The sequence below is a fragment of the Geotrypetes seraphini genome, chromosome 13 (genome assembly GCF_902459505.1).
Source record: "Geotrypetes seraphini chromosome 13, aGeoSer1.1, whole genome shotgun sequence".
NCBI lineage: Eukaryota > Metazoa > Chordata > Amphibia > Gymnophiona > Dermophiidae > Geotrypetes > Geotrypetes seraphini.
The window spans coordinates 29869601-29891000 of record NC_047096.1 but is presented as its reverse complement, the minus strand read 5'-3'; the positions used below and the strand labels follow the sequence as shown (position 1 = coordinate 29891000).

Sequence of the window (21400 nt, the reverse complement as noted above, 5' to 3'; positions counted from 1 at the left end):
CGTGCTCGTATAGAAAAAAAAGATTTAAAGAAGATTTGTGTTCTGAAGGGCTTCTTTAAGGCAAACTTGGTGTTTTATTTCTTTTTGAAACTCTGGTTTGTTAAATGTAATTTATGTTTGCAGTTTGGTGATTTTCAGTTGCTGATCTTTACACAGAACTTGTGTCCTCATGCAGAGATCAGCAACAGCTGTGAACATTCTGTCATTTTTTTGACAGTTGGGTGGGTGATTGGTTCGGGACAGCTGTGTGTGAGAGCTGCTCCTTCTGAGAAATATTTCTGAAGTAAGTTTTTGGTTTCTAGAGATACACTTCTCCCTCCGTATTCGCTGTGATAAGGGATTAACAGACAAACTTTTTCATATGTTATTCGTTCTTTTCTATTAAAAACCATCATGAATATGGTGAAACCGTGAATAATGTGGTGGGAGACATAGACTGTTCCTGAAGGAGAGGCAAAACACGGTGAAGAAAGTGCCGGGAATCAGCGATTTTCTCGGTAAACGCTTGGAATCAGCGATTTCTCTATGCAGGCTGACATCATTAGGGAGGAGGAGCCAGCAAGCTATAAAACGCGAATAATCGAAACCATGAATACGGAGGAAGAAGTGTAATTGCTTGGTTTTATTGTGAAGTTGGTTATCTGGTGTTAATGATTTTTGGTGGTCTGGATGTTATGATTTTGACAGGTTGGTATAATGGTTTGAGGTTCTGTTGTAGAAGTTTTTGAGTTAAGATCTCATGTTGGATCTTTTTAGCTGTTAGATCTTTTAGAGGTAAAAAATTTTCTGATGAATGATAGATTTGAAGATTTTTATTGTGTCATAGAAATTCAGAGTGCCTAAGAGTTTTTCTGTGCTTCAGTGAATTTCTGTGAAAGAGATCTTTCTGGTAACCACCTCATTGTAAGCTGGGCTTAAAATCTGTGACTTTGTCAGCTGTTGCTGATAGTTATTTGCTTCTGGTGAATTTGAGGATTTTGTCTGGAGTGCTGGTGTGAATAGATAAAGAATTTTACAGGTCTTTGGCTCTGAAGAGGAGTCTGTATTTGTGTCCTAGGGACTTTTGGTCATTCAGAATTTTTTTCTGTGTCAGAGTCTTGATAGCTGCTGACAACACATTTGTAAAAATTTGGCTTAAGATATTTGGCATTTGGGAGAAGTTTATTAAATTGTGGGAGGGAATTAACCTAGGGGATTTTCAATTATCTTTTGTTTTATATTAGCTAGAGAAGTTTTAAATAGTTGATATTGTTGTGAAAAATAGTTTTAGGGTTGTAGGATATTCTTATTGATTTTTCTGAGTCAGAGTAATAGGAGTTCATTTGATCTTCATTCAACAGCCATCCTGGTAAGGTAGAAATTCAAATGCGTGCAAGACAAAAGTGCGTGGACAATTGCGCTAAGACAATTCAGCACAAGACAATTGCATACAAGACAGTTGAAAGCAACCAGAAGTGAGCGCAAAACAATTGAGCGTAATCACAATTGCACGTAAGACAGTTGAGCGCAAGACAACTCAACGCAATACAATTAAGTGATTGTTTCACGCTCAGTTGTCTTGCGCTCACTTGTCTTGTGCTCAGTTGTCTTCGCGCCCAATTGTCTTAGCGCAGTTGTCCGCGCGCTTATGTCTTGCGCACATTTGACTATGAACCACCTGGTACCCACCGAAAGGAAAGAAAGGAAAAGAAAAGAGATATCCAATAAATGTGGAGCTCCTGAAAGCTGGAACCTGTAAGGAAAAAAATACACACAAAGAATCAGTTCATAGAGACATTAGTTAAACAGTATTGAAGCAAAACATATTCAGAAGAAGTAGATGAACGTCCAGCAAACTTATCGGAAAGTTCATCATCTGTAGTCAGCTGCTGTTTTTTTGAGAATCCTATTCAAAAGACCGGGAACATTTTGATTACTCATTAAAGGAACTTTTTCTTGGACTGAAACTGTGATAGTTGTGAGTTATTCTGAAAGTCTTGGAGATCTGGATAAAAATAAACCAAATTTTTTAAATGTTAATCACTCCTTCTCCTGGGGAAAGGTATTATTTAACCCTTGGGTAACCTCGATAACATAATTTTTATCTATTAAGGGATACTTTTACCCCAGAGAAGAGTGAGGGGTTGCACTATATCACGTGGACAAGATTGAAATTAACACATTTACAAGATCTGATGAGCATTTCAGCTAAATATTTGAGACTGCACTGGAGGACTTTAGGGGCTGCATGGAGCCCCAGAGCCACACATTAGAACCACTCCTGTATTCTAGAATTTTCATGCAGTCTCTTGTGCTCTGCCCAAATCATGAACAAAAGCAAGAAACTTGTGGAGAGTTGATGTCCAAGATGAAGGCTTTATTAGAACAAATAAATAATCCCATAAAAATGTCTAGGGCCTGAACCACTGGAAACATGTGGACCCAAATCATGACACATACTCTTCCACTAGTTGGTATGCCATAAAATGACACTTCTGTGCATAAATTATTAGAATTCTACAATTTACTTATTCTTCTGCTTAGAAATTCCCAATGTAGACACCTAAGGCTATAAATTTTCTTCTGATATTTTGACAAAATATATAAGCCACATTGAACTCAAGAGACCGAACGTGGGATACAAATGTCATAATAAAGTAAAATACAGTAACTTAGGGCTTCTTTTACTAAGCTGCGTTGGTGGTTTTAGCGTACGCTTAGCTAAAAACTCTACTGCAGCTTAGTAAAAGGAGCCCTAATTCTTTGGCCTTCTACTTTTCCAAACAAGGTGGATTGAAAGGGGAAACTTTGATCGACCTCGGCCCTGGCCCAAACATTCACCAGCTCCTCTCAGCTGCGAGTCCTTCAAAGAGATCATCGCCTCAGACTACTCAGACCTCAGCCAAAGGGAGTTTGAGAATTGACTGAGAAAGGAGCCTGGCGCCTTTGACTGGAGTTGTTTGGTGAAGCAAGTGTGTGAACTGGAAGGCAATAGGTAGGGAGAGCCAGTGGTGCTCTGTTTGGGCTACTGTGTGGAAAATACCTGAAAGTAGAGAGTTGCACGGGGACAGAAATCCCACCCATCCCCGCCCGTCCCTGCCAGGATTCTCTCCATCCCCACCCGTCCCCTTCAGGATCCTATCCGTCAACAACCATCCCTGCAAGGAATTACCTCCATCCCCGCCCGTCCCCATAAAAAGCAGCAATTACTTCTGACAAGATCATCAATTCCACATTTTCTTTTGTGTTTGCGCTACTGTTTTCCTTATGGAATCTCTTTGGTGGAACCCTTTTTTTGTTTTCTGTTCAGGTAATTAACTTATAAACCTCCTCTTTTACTAAGGCTGACGTGTCAATTATATTATATGGACGAACCCTGCTTCCAAAGCCTTCCATCCCCGTGGGAGTCACGTTGGCTAGAAGGGGGTCCCCATGGGAGTCCCGTGGGCCAGAGGGGGGTCCCCGTGGGAGTCCCGTGGGCCAGAGGGGGATCCCCGTGGGTTAGGGTGGTTTCCCGTGGGAACCCCACGGGACCCGCGGGATTCTTGCGATCCCCGTTCCCGTGCAGACCTCTACCTGAAAGGCCCTGATTATAGGATTGGATTGGAATTTATTACTTTATATACTGCTTTGTATAAAGTGTTAAAATGGTTTACAAGCAAAAATAATAAGAAATATCATACAAAGTACAGAATCTAATAATGAAAAACACTAATTAAACATTCCTGAAATAACCAATTTTTTGAAAGCTTTCGAAAGCTAAACTAAGCAAAGAGTTTCAATGTAGAGGACACACATAAGAAAATGTTCTTTTCCTTGTCATCAAAAGCCAGGTAGCTGAAGACAATTTCTTTGTGATGAAAGCAGTGTCCTATTTGGAAAGTACTTTGTCAATTTATGTTCTAGTAAGGAACCCAGGAAGATTCAAATGAAAGATTTAAACACTAAACACAATGTTTTGAAAGTAGAGCTATAGAAATAGTCTTGACATATATCCCCGTTTAAACCATATCCCATATTTGCTTTTAGTAGCTGTCATCTTCCTTTTAACAAGAAGTGATGTGAATAATAATTTTAAGCAGGATTTTGTGTTAGAATTCTGTAACTGAAGAAAAGGAGGCAAATATAAATGAGATAGATAAATATAAATTGTAGCTGGGGCTTAAATTGAAGCTAGAGAAATATGATGCTGGTAAATTGTTGCTTATACATGATCAGTTTATTTCATCTATACATCCTATGATATGAGGTAATGAAAAGTCTCCTACCGGTAAAAGGGAAATGGTGCATTGGTAGAACAGAGGGTTCAGTATTAGAACAAGAGGCATAGGCAGAAGAATGCAGAAGTGAGAGCCATACTATGTCAGACTAATGGTCCATCAAGCCAAGTAGCCCATTCTCATGGTGGCAATCCAGTTTCCTACTACCTAGCCAAAACCCAAGGACTAGCAACATTCCATGCTACCGATTCAGGGCAAGCAGTGGCTTCCCTCATGTCTTTCTCAATAACAGACTATGGACTTTTCCTCCAGGAACTTGTCCAAACCTTTCTTAAAACCAGCTACGCTATCCGCTCTCACCACACGCTCTGGCAATACGTTCCAGAGATTAACTATTATCTGAATGAAAAAAATATTTTATTGAGAAGAGCAAAATGAATTACACTTATATAAGTAAAATATATTTTTGCCAATGTTAGAGGAAAGTACTAATGATGTAATGATATCAAGAAAACCTATGACCACCACCCTGGCCTACATTTCTGGCGCCTATCTTTCCCAGAGGCGTTAATCTTTATGACTGACATGCGATTGATGGTCTTTTTATAGGTGGTCGCTGATATCGGTGACATATAGAGAAACCGGACCTGACTAATTGCCTAGACTAGATCTTGCATTTCGGAGAACTGAATGTGACTTACTACTTCTTCTTTTCTGAATAGGAAAACCTGGCTTGAAAAAGAAGAGAAGTTACGAAAAACTGTCAAACAAGTTCTGAGGTGTGATGTCACTCATAGCTGCCCCCTTGGGAAGAACATTTTGCCCCTGGCGGACGCCAGGGGCAAAATGTTCTTCCCAAGGGGGCAGCTATGAGTGACATCACACCTCAGAACTTGTTTGACAGTTTTTCGTAACTTCTCTTCTTAGAATATGCTTGCAAATATGCTTAGAATGCAATATGCTTAGAATATGCTTGCAAAAACCAGAGTGCCCTGAAGAACATCTCTTCACTGCTGAGGACTGGAGGCTACTTAATACTCTGTTCAGTCTTAGGGGGCACCTTTTATATTGTTGGTTCCAGAAAGTTTTCTTCCTTGTCGTTAGAGGAGGAATTTGTGAGGAAGGCTGTCATAGAAGCTGGTTATGTCATTGAGGAATTGGAGGTCCTAGCTAAAGACCATGAAGCCCATCAAGATATGTGACTACAAAGCTGTCTTATTTCTTGTTGCACGCAAGGAGAAAGACAATTAAACTTTCTTTCCTGCTTGTCTCTTTGCTGTCTGAAAAGCTTTGTGAATGCCATTGTTGAAGAGGTATGAATTGCAATATGCCTATTGCTCATAATAAATCATATTTTCTGGTAAATGTTTCCCAGGTTTGCATTCTGTGTTTAGTGTAAACAGACTGGAGGTCACATAGAATTGCCTTCAAAATACTCTCAATAGTTCACAAGACATATCATTCTGGTTCACCTCTCACAATATGATTCCATATACAACATCAAGATCCTTACGCTCTTCACAATCAAAACAATGATATATTTCGTCTCCATCAGATCTGCTATGAGTCAACTCTTTCATGACCCCCATCTCCCCAGCCCTCCGCACAGAACACTGGCTACCGATCAACAAAGGCTGCACACTCAAGGCACTGGTAATAGTGCATAAAAGGTTCCATACCGCCACCCCAGCCTATATAAACTCCAAACTACATCTATATGCCCCTACCTGCCCCCTCCACTCTAAAGCAGAGAGACGACTGTGCAATCCCCCCAGGAAGATTTCTCCTGTTGTAAACCGTCCACAAACGCTCCTACACCCGCTTCATCCCACAGCTTTGGAACCAACTCTCCCCTCAAATCAGATCACAGAACTCAATGGTGACCTTCCGAAGAGCAGTGAAGGCCTTTCTCTTCATCTAAAGGTCGAACCGCAAAATGTTTCCCTCTGATCTCTCTCCACCAACAACCACCAGCTGGCGGCCTCCCTGGTTCAATCTTCTGTAATGGCCCTCCAGAAATTTCCTATGAATGTCCTAAAGTTACTGTCCTGCCCAGCCTTGCCCTTTATGACTGTATTATATAATATTGTATTGTCTAATATTGTATATATGTTTCCAACAGTGGCCATTCCAGGTCACAAGTACCTGGTAGAATCCCAAATAACAGCAACATTCCAGAACCCTAAACAGAAGCAAGATTCCATATAGAATCCAAGAGTAGCAAGATTCCATGCTACCGATCCCAAGGCAAACAATGGCTTCGCCTATATCTGTCTCAATAGCATAGAATTTTCTTCCAGGAACTTGTCCAAACCTTTTTTAACCCAGAATAAAAGTTTGGAGCATTTGTAAGAGAAGATGCGAGTATGTCTTAACCCACATTATCTATTGACTGTAATTTGGGTTTTTTAAAAAAAATTTCCTAAGGTGCAGGAATGTTCCAGCAAGACTGATCTGGAATAGCTTCTGCAGAAATTTATGTCCGAACAGATATAGGGAAGATTAAGAGAGAAAGTTTTGGATGGAGCTTAAGGCTATAAATCTCAAATGTAATTTCCTGCAAGTTTATATCCAGAGCAGGGGATCTCCTTTCATTATACACAGAGCTGGGAGAAGCAGGAGGAACACACAAATTGTATCAGCTCTGGAAAGTACAAAATGACATCGAACTTCTCTGATAAGGAAACCTACCAGAGGGATTTTCTTCCAAAACCCTACCTGGAGATGTATTATGCTGCTGAAGTGGGGCTTCTTATGAAAGATGGGTATATGCCATTCATGCTGAAAAATCTCTTCAATACTTTCACTTCAGGTATGTCTTAATATTTTATTTATTCAGTTGGTTTTATATCCCGTCCTCCCAGGAGAGTGCAGAATGGGTTACAAGTTTACATACATATTAAAGTGAATTTATACGAGGTGATGGCAAACATGGCATGGCAGGGCATTGCCTGGCAGAGATGGCCAAACATAACATGACAAACAGTATGGTGAGACATAGCGTGATACGCATTGCATGACATATATAGTATTACAAGTGTGGCTTTGCTTTTTATCTCTTGGTTCTGTTTGTGTGGTGGAACTGGGTCACGGCCAGATTGGTCAGACCTTTTCTGCTGATGTCGTCTGTGGTTCTAACAGTTGAAAACACAGGGGTAGATTTTCAGCCAGCAGTGATTAGCAGTTGGTTTTTTATTTTTTAGCAGTCAGCAGCATTATTCACAGATATCCAATGAAAAGCGCTATCCAGTGGCTGGCATTGGATATCTGTGTTTATATGGCTGGCTATCTCTTACTTGGTTAGATGTGACATTCAGCATTTATCTATTTAAGTTGCACCAAATAAAGATAGGACTTTTTATATGGTCCCATTTGGTCACTTAAGCAGTTAAATACTGAACATAAGCTTTGCCATACTGGATTAGACCAAAGGTCCTTCAAGCCCCGTATTCTGTTTCCAGTAGTGGTGAATCTAAGTCACAAGTACCTGGCACAGTCCCAAAAGAGTAAAAATAGAGTTTATGCTGCTTATCCTAGGAATAACCAGTGGATTTTCCCAAGCCCATCTTAATAACGGCTTATGGACTTTTCTTATAGGAATTTGTCAAAACCTTTTAAAAAAAACAACTCTGCTAGGTTGACTGCTTTTACCACATTCTCTGGCAACAAATTCCAGAGTAGAGAATGACACAGGGACAAATTTATCCCCGTCCCCATGGGATCTATTTCCATCCCCAAGAGTTCTGAAAATGAGTGGCTAGCTGTATAGTTTCTGAGTATCTTTTCATAGGGTTTTCTGTTATTTCACATTTATTTATTTATACCATTCTCCCAGGGAAGCTCAGAATGGTTTACATGAATTTATTCAACTACTCAAGTATTTTTCCCTGTCTGTTTTAGCAGACTCACAATCTACCTGGGGCAATGGGGGGATTAAGTGACTTGCGCAGGATCACATGGAACAGCATGGGTTTGAACCCACAGCCTCAGGGTGCTGAGGCTGTAGCTTTAACCACTGCGCCACGCTGCGTTATGACAAAAATGACCTTAGATCACCCTTCCTAGCAGTGGGGAAGGAGAGGCTGTGCTGAAAGAAAACAGCTGGATTCAGATTACACAACCCTGCAAGATTGGTACTGTAATTCCCCTCGCTCCGCCCGGGAGGTATGCTGTCTGCCTAGTGCCAAAAACTAAGATGTTACGGAGAGTTTGCCGAGACTCATCAAGCCTGATGACTATTATCTGACATTGCTCATCCACGTTGGCACTAACAATACTACCAGGTACCCCTGTAAATGTATCAAAAGTCATTTTGTGGCTCTGGGAGAGAAGGTGAAGCAGTCAGGTGCGCAGTTGGTATTTTCATCCATCCTCCCTGTCAAGGAGATGAATGCTTGGGCTACGTGGATGGTATCATCGAGAGTGTTTTGGCTTCCTGGACCATGGGATGAATTTCCAAAGGCTGCTGAGCAGAGATGGGGTGCATCTATCAGGGATGGGGTGCATCTAACTGGGCAGGGGTGCATTTATCAAATTTGGGAAGAAGTGTCTTCGGAAGCAGGTTAGCTAATCTACTGAAGAGGGCTTTAACCTAGAAGCAATGGGGCATGGTGATCATAGACCCCGCTTGGGGGCAGGGCTGTGGGTCCAGATTTTAAGAGAGTAGTGAGGAATGAAAAGAGAGGCTCAACACTATCCCACCCAATGGCACCTGAGTTCTGACTACTAAGAACATAAGAATTGCCACTGCTGGGTCAGACCAGTGGTCAAAGACCAACGTCTTGAGACTGGCCCTACCTGCGTACGTTCCGGTTCAGCAGGAACTTGTCTAACTTTGTCTTGAATCCCTGGAGGGTGTTTTCCCCTATAACAGACTCCAGAGCAGCATTCCAGTTTTCTACCACTCTCTGGGTGGAGAAGAACTGGCTGGCAGGTGGATCTGACTGGGGGAGATAGAGTAAGCAGCATTGTTCTATCAACAGATCAGCTGTCAGAGCTTCAATATAGTGATTTTCCTGCCTGCCCCTCCTCCCCCATCCTTTGGTGCTCTATGTGCCCTCCTACTTTGTTTAATGGAAGAGCTGATTTTGTAGCTTCCACTGTTCAGACATTTTGATTCAATGGGAGCCATTCTTATGTGTCAATGTCACCAAAGTGCCTTCTCAAGCTTAAAGATGCCATTTATGATGGTGAATCCTCAGTTGCAGTAAGAACTATTTAAGGGAAAACATTTTGTGAAACCCCTCATAGCTCCCTCACCCCTCCCTACTTCTAGTCTGAGGTACAGAAGCAATGCTCTTTATTCACCTAAGATATGTTTATGCTTTATATGATAAGAGCTCACTTTCATAATATACAGCATTCTGTTTCTGATTTCTCGGTTGCAGGGGGTGTAAAAGGGAATCTCCTTATTGACATTGGTTCTGGCCCTACCATCTACCAATTCCTTTCAGCCTGTGAGTGCTTCAAAGAAATCATTGCCACAGATTACACTGACCGTAACCGGCAGGAGCTGGAGTTATGGCTGAAGAAAGAGCCGGAAGCCTTTGACTGGAGTTCAACTGTGAAATTTGTCTGTGAGCTGGAAGGTGACAGGTATAGACTTGTATTTGTATCTGTGAGAGCTGGAATGTAGACCCTAGAGCAGTGTTTCTCAGCTTCTTCAAGCCAAGTACCCCCTAAGTCTAACAAATATCAACCGAGTAACCCCGCCCAAGCTCTGCCCCAGATCTGCCCAGGCTCAGCCCCTGACTCCACCCATAATAATAGTACTAATTGTAATGCAATTTTTTCCATATACACACAATATAATCTTATTAATACATAATGGTAACCACAACATTAAAAAAACATAAAGCACATTGTACTCACAGAAAATGTTATTTATATTTATTTGTTTTTTTCAAAGAGATCAGAGCAGATGACTTTAAAATATGCAATCTCTCTTCAGTAACAACTATAGAATAATAGAAATATATAGTGCACAATATAGACAGCAGATATAAATTCTCAAAACTAACACATTTCGATCACTAAATTGAAAATGAAATCATTTTTCCTACCTTTGTAGTCTGGTGATTTCATGAGTCTCTGGTTGCACTTCTTTCTAAAAGTGCATTTAATATTTTTTTCTTTCTGTCTCCTGCATGCTTCCTCTCATTTGGACCTCATTCCCTTCCCCAATCAGTACCACTGAAGGAGGTAACTGGGACCCCACCACGCTGACTCAGAAGGCTTTCCTCTCCCTTCCATCTCTCCCTCCACTCCCCCATGGTCTGGAATCTCTATTGTCTTCCCTTCCATCTCTCACTCCCTCCCCCAGGTGATTTTTAGCATTTCTCTCCTCTTTTCCTCCCTTCAGATCTGGTATCTGTCTCCTCCTCCTCTGATATCTCTCTCACCTATCCCTTTCCCTTTCTTTTCTGCTCTTCCTTCTCAATTTGTTTTCTACCTCTTGTCTACTTTCTTACTTTCCAGTCCTCAATTTCCCTTTCATTGTGTCTAAGTCAAGGTTGCCACCTCTTTCCCTCACCCAGTATCTCATTGACTCTATCCTCTTCCCCCATTTTCTCTTTATCCTCTTCTTCCATCCAGTATGTGCTCTCTCCCTCTCCTCACCACTTCCTTTCAGAGTTTGCTCCCTCTCTGTCCTCTCCCATCAAGTGTCTTTTACCCTCTCTCTCAACCCCATCCTGTGTTTGCTTCCCTTTCTCTCCTCCCCACTACTTTCTAGTGTCTGCTCCCTTCTTTCCACTTTCAGTATCTGCTCCTCTCTCTCTCCTCTCCCGTTCCTTTCAGTGCCTGTTCCCCTTTCTCATTGCCCTTCCATCCAGCATCTGCTCCTCTCTTTCCTCCCCAGTTCCCTTCAGCGTCTGTTCCCCTCTCTTACTCCCCCCTTCCATCCAGCATCTGCTCCACTCTTTCTCTGCTCCCCACTTCCTTTCAGCATCTGTTACCCTCACTGTCCCCTCCCCACTTCCATCCAGTGTCTGCTCCTCCCTCTCTCTCCCCTCCTCACTTCCCTTCAGCATCTGTTCCCCTTTCTCTCCACTTCCCTTCAGTGGCATTCAACCTCTTCCCCTCATTGAGCCATCCTCCTCCCTTCCCCTCAACTATGCGGACACTTTTCAGAGTTTTTACGCAGCAACCATTCTCACAAATCCCACGCGACTGCCCCGAAACTTCTCTCTGATGCACCTTTCTATTTCCACCTGGGTGGCTCGTGTCAGAGGAGAAGCTTTGTGGCAGTCGCGCTGGACTTGTGAGAACTCTTACCACGTTGACTTAATTATTTCAGCGCTGAGATGAAAATAACTTTCTGATTCTATGAGTTATTTAATAATAATATTTTGTTGCACTGGGTGATTGGGTGTTTTTTAAACCTTCATCATATCAATTCTGATGTCCCCCCCTTACAGCGAAAAATTACTGCTGGTGGAAGAATGATTTATTTTTTACTGTGCTATCACAGACCTTTCCCAGTCTTTTGCTGGGCTTTACTAAACCATGGAAGAGCTTCTTACCACGGAAAAGTGAGGTAAATGCTCAGATTCCCATAGGAATTGAATGAGCATCAGAGCATTCACTTTGCTGGCCCATAGTAAGATGCTGTGACACGGTTTAGTAAAACAGGCCCTTTGTTTCAAGTGTATTAAGAGTTTTATATACTGCTGTTCACATAATATCTAGGTGGTTTACAGCTAAATGTCACAGGTGATAGAAACATGATGGCAGATAAAGGCCCAATGGCCCATTAAGTCTGCCCATCCGCAGCAACCAATATCTCTTCCTCTCCCTATTGGCTAAGGCTCTTTACACCTGTACTGTGATGTAATAGAGCTTTTTGGTTATAGAAACATAGTAACATGATGACAGATAAAGGCCAAATGGTTCATCCAGTCTGACCATCTGCAGTAACCATTATCTCTTCCTCTCGCTGAGAGATCCCACGTACCTATCCCAGGCCCTTTTGAATTTAGACATAATCTGTGAAATGCCATTAATTAACAGGAAAGAAAGGAAAAAAAATCAGAATAGTCAGGTTCTATAGGTTGTCTCCCCAGCTGGCCCACAGAAGATGGTGAGAGAAGAAAGAAAGGGAACTTTGTTGCTGTTGTTCGGGTAAGTAGGACCAACTTTTCAGACATCATGCTGTGGCTTTCTTCAGGATTTCCAAAAAAGTTGGGAAGTATAAATAAATTCAATAACTACCCCAATAAAATTGTAACCACGGTATAGCAAAACTGATAGTATCTATTTCGGTAGTTCTTCAGCGGAAAACCTCTGCCTTCAATTACAACATCTAATAAAAGAGAACTATTTAAACACAATATATGTCTTCAAAACATTTCTTGTAAATCTTTTCCTTTTTTTGTCAGTCCTGCTAAGAAATTTATTGTGAATCTCCCAATGTGTGAGACAGCTTTCACTCCCTTCAGGCATACCCTGAAGAAAGCCACAGCATGATTCTACCTATCTAGATAAGGCGAGACATGGCCAACAGCAAAAATCTGGTGCCAGCCGTGGAAGACTGAGAAGAAACTTTAATCAAATGCATCTTTGAATATGTATGTCTTAAGTGCTGATTTGAACAGAGCAGATACTCAGCAGCATTATCCAGTTAAATGCCACTGGCTGGAAAGTGGAATTTAACCAGGTAGAAGCACTTTCTGCTTGATAAAATCCCACTGAATATTGACCCAAAGCACTTAGGCAATGAAAAATCAACCCTCTACAATCAAGTTTCAAGTTTCAAGTTTATTAGAATTTTAATATACCGACTATCAAGCAAATATCTAGCCGGTTTACATAAAGTTTAAAAGTTTTTTCTAAAATAAATGGTACGAGTAATTAAAAAAAAAAAAAAAAATTTTTAAAAATACACAAATTAAAAAATATAAAAAATAAAATTAAACACGTAGTGAACATTAATGACTTTAACATGACAAACTGGATAGTGAGGGCAAGAAAGGGAAGGGTGGGTAAAGTTACATTGTAGAGAGAAAATGGAAATAGAAGGGTTGGGTTATAACAGATAGGGTGGGGGAATTGTAAGTGATGTGGAATAGTGTGTAGAATTATGATGGTAAGGAGAAATTTATACGGAAGAAAAAGCGTCAAGAAATAGGAAAGTTTTTAGACTCTTCTTGAATTTTTCAAGATGTTGTTCTTCTCGGAGCGGTTGTGGAAGGGAATTCCACAGTGTCGGGGCAGATACGGCAAAATTTATTTTTCGTGTGTAGTAAAATTCTTTTATAGAGGGAATTAGCAAGAAGTTTTGATTAGTAGATCTCAAAGTTCGAGAGGAGTAAAGAGGAATGAGTAATTTGTGAAGAAACTATGGTAACTGTGAAGATTTTATTTTGAATGTCAGTAAGATAATTTTGTAAGTGATACGGTGTGTCACTGGAAGCCAATGGGCGTCTTTCAAAGCTGGTGTAACATGGTCATACTTGCCTAAGTTATAAATGAGCTTTATGGCAGAGTTTTGGATTAGTTGAAGGCGTCAAATTTCTTTTTGCGGTAATCCATTGAAAAGGGAATTACAGTAATCTAAATGTGAAACAATAAGGGTTCTCAACCCATTCCTTGGGACACACCAAGCTATTCTGGTTTCTGAGATATCCACAATGCATACACATGAGATATATTTGCATGCATTGTTTCCTTGGTATGTAAATCTATTTCATGCATATTCAGTATGGGTATCCTGAAAACCCTACTGGCTAAATGAGTCCTGAAGACTGGGTTGGGAACGTCTGCTCTACAATGAGCTGATCTGAAGGTTTTGTTTATGTTCTTATTCTCACAAAGGCAAACGTGGACAGAAAAGGAAGAGAAGCTGAGGAAAACGGTGACACAAGTTCTGAAGTGTGACATAACTAAGAAGAACCCACTGGATTCACTGGTTCTGCCTAAGGCTGACTGCTTACTGACATGCCTGTGTCTGGAAGGTGCATGTAAGGACCAGGATACGTTCTGCTGTGCCCTGAGGAATATCTCTTCATTGTTGAAAGCGGGAGGACATTTAGTCATAGGTGGAGTATTAGGAACAGACATGTATATGGTTGGAGAGAAACCATTTTCATCCCTTGTCTTGGACAAGGAATTTCTGAAGAAAGCTCTCACTGATGCAGGCTATGAAGTCAAACAGCTTGAGGTGGATTCCCGACGTGATCTATCAACCTTTCACTTGGCCCACCATACAGATGCCTTCTTTATTCTTGCTCAAAAGATGTGTGTTAAGTCGTCCTTAGGGTGAAAAGGCCCTGTTTTGTTATTCAGGCAGGCATGCCAGGTTTTAGTCTCATTTTTATTTTTTGTACACTGAATGCTGTACGATTTCATCCTGGTTATTCAGGTTCCGAGTCATGATCTACTCAGCCACTAGCAGGGCAATTCAGTAAAAAGGACACCAAGAGTTATATGCTACATATAGGTGTAACCTAAAGCTAATCCCCCCTGCCCCAACAAAATCAAGGGTGAGAGGGAGAGACAGTTCAACCAACAAAGCACTAAAGAATAATAAATAATTGTGATAAAGGAAAGCCCTCAGTCACACAGTTTGCACAGGGGAATAAACCCTTGAGCTCCAGCTGTCACAAGTGTAACCCACTGAAGGGTATTAACTGTGAAACATCCCTGGGATGACCTTATGTGAATTAAATATAATGAAACCAGTGCACAAACCAACGTGCTAAAGTTGTAAAATCAATAAGAATAACTGTAGCAATCTTCCATCTTCAACTTTGCGATTCTATCTGGGGCCAGTGTTTAAACCTTTCTTGGTCATAGCCTGGCCAGTTCCTGAGGAAGGGGATTTTCATCCTCAAAATGGAGTCCCGTTGGACAAGCTTCATCTTGGCTGGCTATTGTTGTGCTACACTGGAGAAGTTAAGTACTTCCTGCGTTTGATTTTGGTTTTTCACCTGTGCCTGCTTGGCTGATTTTGGTCGCTCCCTTTCCCCGGATGAGGGGTAGAGACAGTTTTTACAACTTGCTATAGTTATTCTTATTGATTTTACACCTTTAGCACGTTGGTTTGTGCACTGGTTTCATTATATTTCATTCACATAAGGTCATCCCAGGGATGTTTCACAGTTAATACCCTTCAGTGGGTTACACTTGTGACAGCTGGAGCTCAAGGGTTTATTCCCCTGTGCAAACTGTGTGACTGAGGGCTTTCCTTTATCACAATTATTTATTATTCTTTAGTGCTTTGTTGGTTGAACTGTCTCTCCCTCTCACCCTTGATTTTGTTGGGGCAGGGGGGATTAGCTTTAGGTTTCTATGTCTTTTCCCCTGTTAATGGGTTCCTTTTGATTTCCACGTACAGGTGTAAAACATTAGAATAGCAGCATATACGCACATAACCTATATATCTGCCAAATTTTTGCTTAAGCACTATTCTGTAAATATGTGTGTATCTTACATGAGGGTGGGTATTCACTTGAATGAAGCATGGGTGGGATACAAATTTATGCATGTAACTTATAGAATACTGTAAGTTATGCACTTATCTCCAAATCATAGGTGCATGCACTTGCCTGGCATACATGCTTGTACCTAATATATATACATATACCTTGGAATCTATCACAGAGGCTATATCAGCTGTCTAGATCAGAGTTCTCAACTTCTTCAAGCCAAGTACCTCCTAAGTCTAACAAATATCATCTGAATACCCCTGCCCAAACTCCGCCCCAAACCGGACCCCCATAATAATAGTACTAATTCTAATGTGATTTCTTCCATTCATTTTTCATATACACACAATATAATCTGAATACATAATGGTAACCACAAAATTAAACTACACAAATTAAACTACAAAATTAAACTACTGTATGCAGAGGAAATTTTAATTATCATTTATAATCAGCTTTTTTTTCAAAGAGGTCAAGGCATATGACTTTAAAATATGCAATGTCACCTCAGTAACTGCTGCAGAAAAAATAGACAAATACAGTGCAAAATATAGACAGCAGATATACATTCTCAAAACTGACACAAAATTGCAAATAAAATCATTTCCCCTATCTTTATTGTCTGGTGATTTTATTTTTCTAATCATACTTTCCCAGTCTCTGGTTGCACATTCTTTTGTCTGTGCTCATAACTGTATTGCCGGAGTCTTCTTATCCATTGGCTGTTTTTCTCTTCTTCACTTTCTGTCCTACATCCATCTTTAGCATTAACTTTTAACATTCAAATTTTTCCTATTTTTCTGCTTTCTTCTCATCTACTTTTTCATGTCTACTTTCCCTTCCTATCTCTCTTATCTCCTATGGTCTGGCATCTCCTTCTTCTTCCCTCCCCCTTCCCAGGGTCCTCATCTCTCTCCTCCCTTCCCCCCACCCACATTCTGGCATATCTCTCCTCTCCTTTCCACAGTCTGGCATCTCTGTCCCCTCTTTCTCTTCCATATCCTGGTATGGCATCTCTCTTTCCTTTCCTCCCCCTTCCAGTGGTCTGACATCTCTCTCTATCTCCCTCCTACCATCACCCTTCTCTGCATTTGAAATCTCTCCCTTCCTTGAGTCATCTCCCCTCCAGTGTAACATTTCTCCCTCCTTTCTGCCCCCTGCAGTCCAACATTTCCTCTCTTCATCCTTTCTGACCCCCCTCCCATTCCAACATTTCTCCCTCCTTTCCCTCCACTAGTCCAACATTTTTTTCTCTCTTCCTCCTATATGCTTCCTCTCCTCAGCTCCTCATTCCCTCCCCCACTCAACATCTCTCTCTTCCTCTATGAGTCCAACTTTATGCTCTGCCCTCTCCCCTTCCCCTGAATGTGACATTCCTCCTTCCCTCCTTTCTGCCCACCCCATCCAATATCGTTCCCTCTCTCTCCATGAGTCCATCATTTTCTGCCTCCTGCACACTATCTCTTTCACTCTTCGCCCCTTCCCTCGAGTGTGACATCCCTCTCCCCAACCCCACTCACAACTAATATGTTCTCTCTTCATGCACCGTTTCTAATTCCCCTCCACTCCATGCCCATTTTTCCCTCTGTCAGCACTCATCACTCCTGCAACATTTTTCCCTTCCTCCGGGTTAATGGCAGGTAACATGTAGCACCTCTCCCTTCCCTTTCCCCCCTCCCCTGTCCAGCAGCACCTCTCCCTTCCCCATATCCAGCAGTACCTTTTCTCCCTACCTTTTCCCTCCTCTCCTGTCCAGCAGTACCTCTCCTCCCCTAGTAGCAGGTCACTGTGTGCTTTTAACTTCCCAACACAGCTGCTGCTAGCATTAGTTTAGCCGCAGTTCCATCAGGCAGCCTTGGGGTCTTTGCTAGGCCTACCTGCCTCCGATGGTGCAATTTCCTCTTTTGTCAGAGGTGGACCGGCCTAGCAAAGGCCCTGAGGCTGCCTAATGGAATCGCCAGCTAAACTAACGCTAGCGGCAGCTGTTTGGGGAAGTTAAAAGCACACAGTGAGCTGCTGCTGCTGCCAGTCGGGGGAAGAAAGAGAGAAGACAGTGCTGCGTACCCTTTAGGGTACGAGTACTGTGTGTTGAGAACCTCTGGTCTAGATCATTAGGATCAGAGGGAAAGTTATGACTATCAACAGAAGGATTAGCGAATGTACATTATGCCAATTAGAGAATGACACGGGGAAAAAATTTGTCCCTGTCACCGCCCCGTCACTGTGACCACTGTCCCTGCCCCGTCCCCGCGACTACTGTCCACTCCTTCCTACTGTGAGGGAATATGTGCGATCACGCGGTCCAGAAGCCCCCTCCAGCCTGATCGCCATGTCCTGCCGTCTCCCTCCCTCCACCTCACCTTAGGTGCCTGCCGAATTTGACTTTCAATAAGCCATACACGCATCTGCTTGAGCTGTTGAATCTTCTCCTCTGACCTAACTTCCTGTTTCCGGTTGCGTCAGAGGAGGCGATTCAACAATTCAAGCAGCCGCGCACGCGCAGCTTTTTGAAAACATGCAGCTGGGAGAAGAATTAAAGTTGGATTCGGCAGGCACCTAACCCACCCGGAGACGGAGCAGTGCTTGATAGGCAGATGAAGCTGCTCATACGTCCAGAGAAGGAACAGTGCTCAAAAGGGGGTGAAAGCCAAACTGTAGGTCCAGAGATGAAGCAGTAGCAGACAGGCAGCAAAGCTACTCTGTACTTCAATGACAGAGCAGGACCATACCAGCAGCCCAAGTTACTGTGCACCTAAGGTGAGGTGGAGGGAGGGAGATGGCAGGATGTAGGATGCACCGAGCGGGTGGGGATACTGGACCGCGCAATCCGCTTGTCACTTACACATGTAAGTCTACCCTTACCTGCAAAAGTGCTGATACTGTGCATATTTATGCTTACAAGCGATGTGTAGATGTGAACACTCACTTTTTAAAAAAAATATCTTTATTAGATTTTCAAACAACAATTGTGCAACAAGCAGTGGCGTACCTAGGGTATGTGGCACCCGGGGCCCATCATTTTTTGACCCCCCCCCCCCCCCCAATGTAAAATTTTTTTTTTTTTTTTTTTTTGCAATAACCATGAAATGGAATAAATGGTCAGAATAGAAACAGGCAGTGAAAATTTTCTTTTATTGAACCTCATATATGTAACCATTATTCCAAACATAACAAAACATAAATTATGTCTAAATTGTCATGACATTAGAAGTACATATGGAGTAGTTGCAGGCAGTGGCGTACTTAGGGTATGTGGCACCCAGGGCCCATCATTTTTTGACACCCCCCCCATCTATATGAAAAATATGATTTTTAGTACCAATCTACATATCGCACCACAAGAGTGTACCTAGGAAAAGGCTGCATCTTAAACACTGCAGTGAGCACTAGAACACCAACACATACATTGTAAAACTAAACAAGCCAGATCCCGCACAGTCAATTGGTCCTGTAGTCAATGCCAACTGAAAACTATGTCTTTTTCATACACACAGAACAGAGATACACCCTCGCCCAAAATGGAATAATCACAAACTAAAAATAGAAATATGTACACAAAAGTTAAACTGATCCTCCAAGAAACCAGACCCTGGATACAATGCAACACCACAAAAAACAGTAACACATGTCCTCTAATACAGTGCAAAATATAAAGACAGTAGATGTAAATTTGAAAAAACTGATACATAACAATCACCACTTTATAAATTAACAAATAAAAATAAAACAAATAATGAGATATAAAAAAATACTATTTTATTGGACTAATCCCCGTAAGCTCGGTCCCCATCCCCGCAAACCACCTGATTCCATCCACACAAGCCTTGAATTGTTTATATTAAAGTATAAAAAGAAACAATATTCTGTACAATTGTCAATTTATAATCAGCGTCTTCTCCCCACTCTCTTCCCCATTTCCCTTCAGCATCCTCAGCCCACTCTCTCTCCACTTTCCTTCAGCGCACGCACATAAAAACAAGCAAGTAATTTTATATCATTTTCATTCTATTCATTCATAGAAATTAAAGTCTAGATAATGCCAGTCACATAACAAAACATGATTTTACAAAAATAATTCCCTGCAGTCAAGCCTGCAAGGATTATTAGATGTCTTTCAGCAGTTCCCCTCCCTCCCTCCCCCTTACCTTTGTGGCCAAGTCAAAATGATCTACCAACAATAAAATTTTAAAAACACAAAGCACGCTGTACGCAGAGAAAATGTTAATTATCATTTATATTCCGCGGGTTTTCAAAGAGGTCAAGGCAGATGACTTTATGCAATGTCACCTCAGTAACAACTATACAAAAATAGACAAATATTCCCCCTCCCTTTTTACTAAACTGCGATAGCGGTTTTTAGCGTAGGGAGCTGCGCTGAATGCCCCACGCTGCTCTCGACGCTCATAGGCTCCCTGCGCTAAAAAACTCTATTGCGGTTTAGTAAAAGGGGGCCATAGTGCAAAATATAGACAGCAGATATAAATTTTCAAAACGGACACATTTTGATCACTAAGTTGAAAATAAAATCATTTTTCCTACTTTTTTGTCTGGTGATTTCATGAGTCTCTGGTCCTTCTTCTGATCCTTCTTCTTTCTCTCTCCCCCTGGCTCCCCTCTTTATTTCTGCCTTTCTTTCTCTCTCCTCCTGGCCCCCCTCTTTCTTTCTCCCCCCCTTGACCCCCCTCTTTATTTCTGCCTTTCTTTCTCTCCCCTTGGTCCCCCTCTTTCTTTCTGCCTTTCTTTCTCTCTCCCCCTGGCCCTCCTCTTTCTTTCTGCCTTTCTTTCTCTCCCCCTTGCCCCCCTCTTTATTTCTGCCTTTCTTTCTCTCCCCTTGGTCCCCCTCTTTATTTCTGCCTTTCTTTCTCTCCCCTTGGTCCCCCTCTTTCTTTCTGCCTTTCTTTCTCTCTCCCCCTGGCCCCCCCTCTTTATTTTTTCCTTTCTTTCTCTCTCCCCCTAGCCTGCACAAAGCCATCGTGCCGATTTCTCCACTTCCACGATTCTTTCCCTACCCTCACCCCCAAGCCAGCAGCCGATTTCTCCCTGCTCCTTCCCCGCTGTCCTGAACTTCATCGGGCAGCAGCAGCATTCACAATTCACTGATGTTGCCCGCTTCAGGCCTTCCTCTCTGTCGGGTCCTGTCTTCATGAAAACTGGAAGTAGGCAGGACCCGGCAGAGAACAAGGCCTGAAGCCGGCAACAGCAGCGAATTGTAAACGCTGCTGCTGCCCGAAGAAGGTAATGGAGCACCGAGGCAGTCCGCTTCTCCCCCCCTCCCAGCCGAACCCCCGCTGACCCTCCTATCTCCCCCCCCCCCGTGAACCTTTCCGACCTTCCCAGCGAGAGCAGCAAACCTCCTTCGCGGCTTTCTCCTCCCTCTGCCGCGTTACTGATGACGTCATCAGTGATGCGGCAGAGGGAGGATAAAGCCGACGCTACTGGAGGGAGGTTTGCTGCTTTCGCTGGGAGGGTCAGAAAGGTTCACTTGGGGGGGGGGGGGAGAGAGATAGGATGGTCAGCGGGGTTTCGGCTGGGAGGGGGGAGAAGCGGTCTGCCTTGGTGCTCCAAGGCCTGGCGCCATTACCTTTTTCGATAATGGCGCCGATGCTGCTTTCGCTGGGAGGGTAGGAGCGCGATAGGGACCGGGCCAGCTGTGCACCCCCCCCTAAGGCGGCACCCGGGATGGACCTCCCCCTCGCCCCCCTTGGTACGCTACTGCCCTGGGGAAACAGCCTGCAACAAGATCGCGCGATGCCAGAGATTTTTGCCTGCTTCGGC

The 21400-nt window shown here is 42.6% G+C and overlaps 1 protein-coding gene and 1 pseudogene across 1 annotated transcript; both read left to right on the top strand.

Moving 5' to 3' along the window:
- Nucleotides 1–2413: 2413 nt before the first annotated feature.
- Nucleotides 2414–5401, top strand: LOC117347586 (annotated as a pseudogene).
- A 1406-nt stretch (nucleotides 5402–6807) lies between these two features.
- On the top strand, nucleotides 6808–14659 carry LOC117347630 (nicotinamide N-methyltransferase-like). The gene is made up of 3 exons (XM_033918804.1): nucleotides 6808–7011; nucleotides 9587–9794; nucleotides 14013–14659. Exons 1-3 carry the CDS (start codon nucleotides 6858–6860, stop codon nucleotides 14458–14460), a joined length of 810 nt encoding a protein of 269 aa, XP_033774695.1. The 5' UTR covers nucleotides 6808–6857; the 3' UTR covers nucleotides 14461–14659.
- Nucleotides 14660–21400: the final 6741 nt, after the last annotated feature.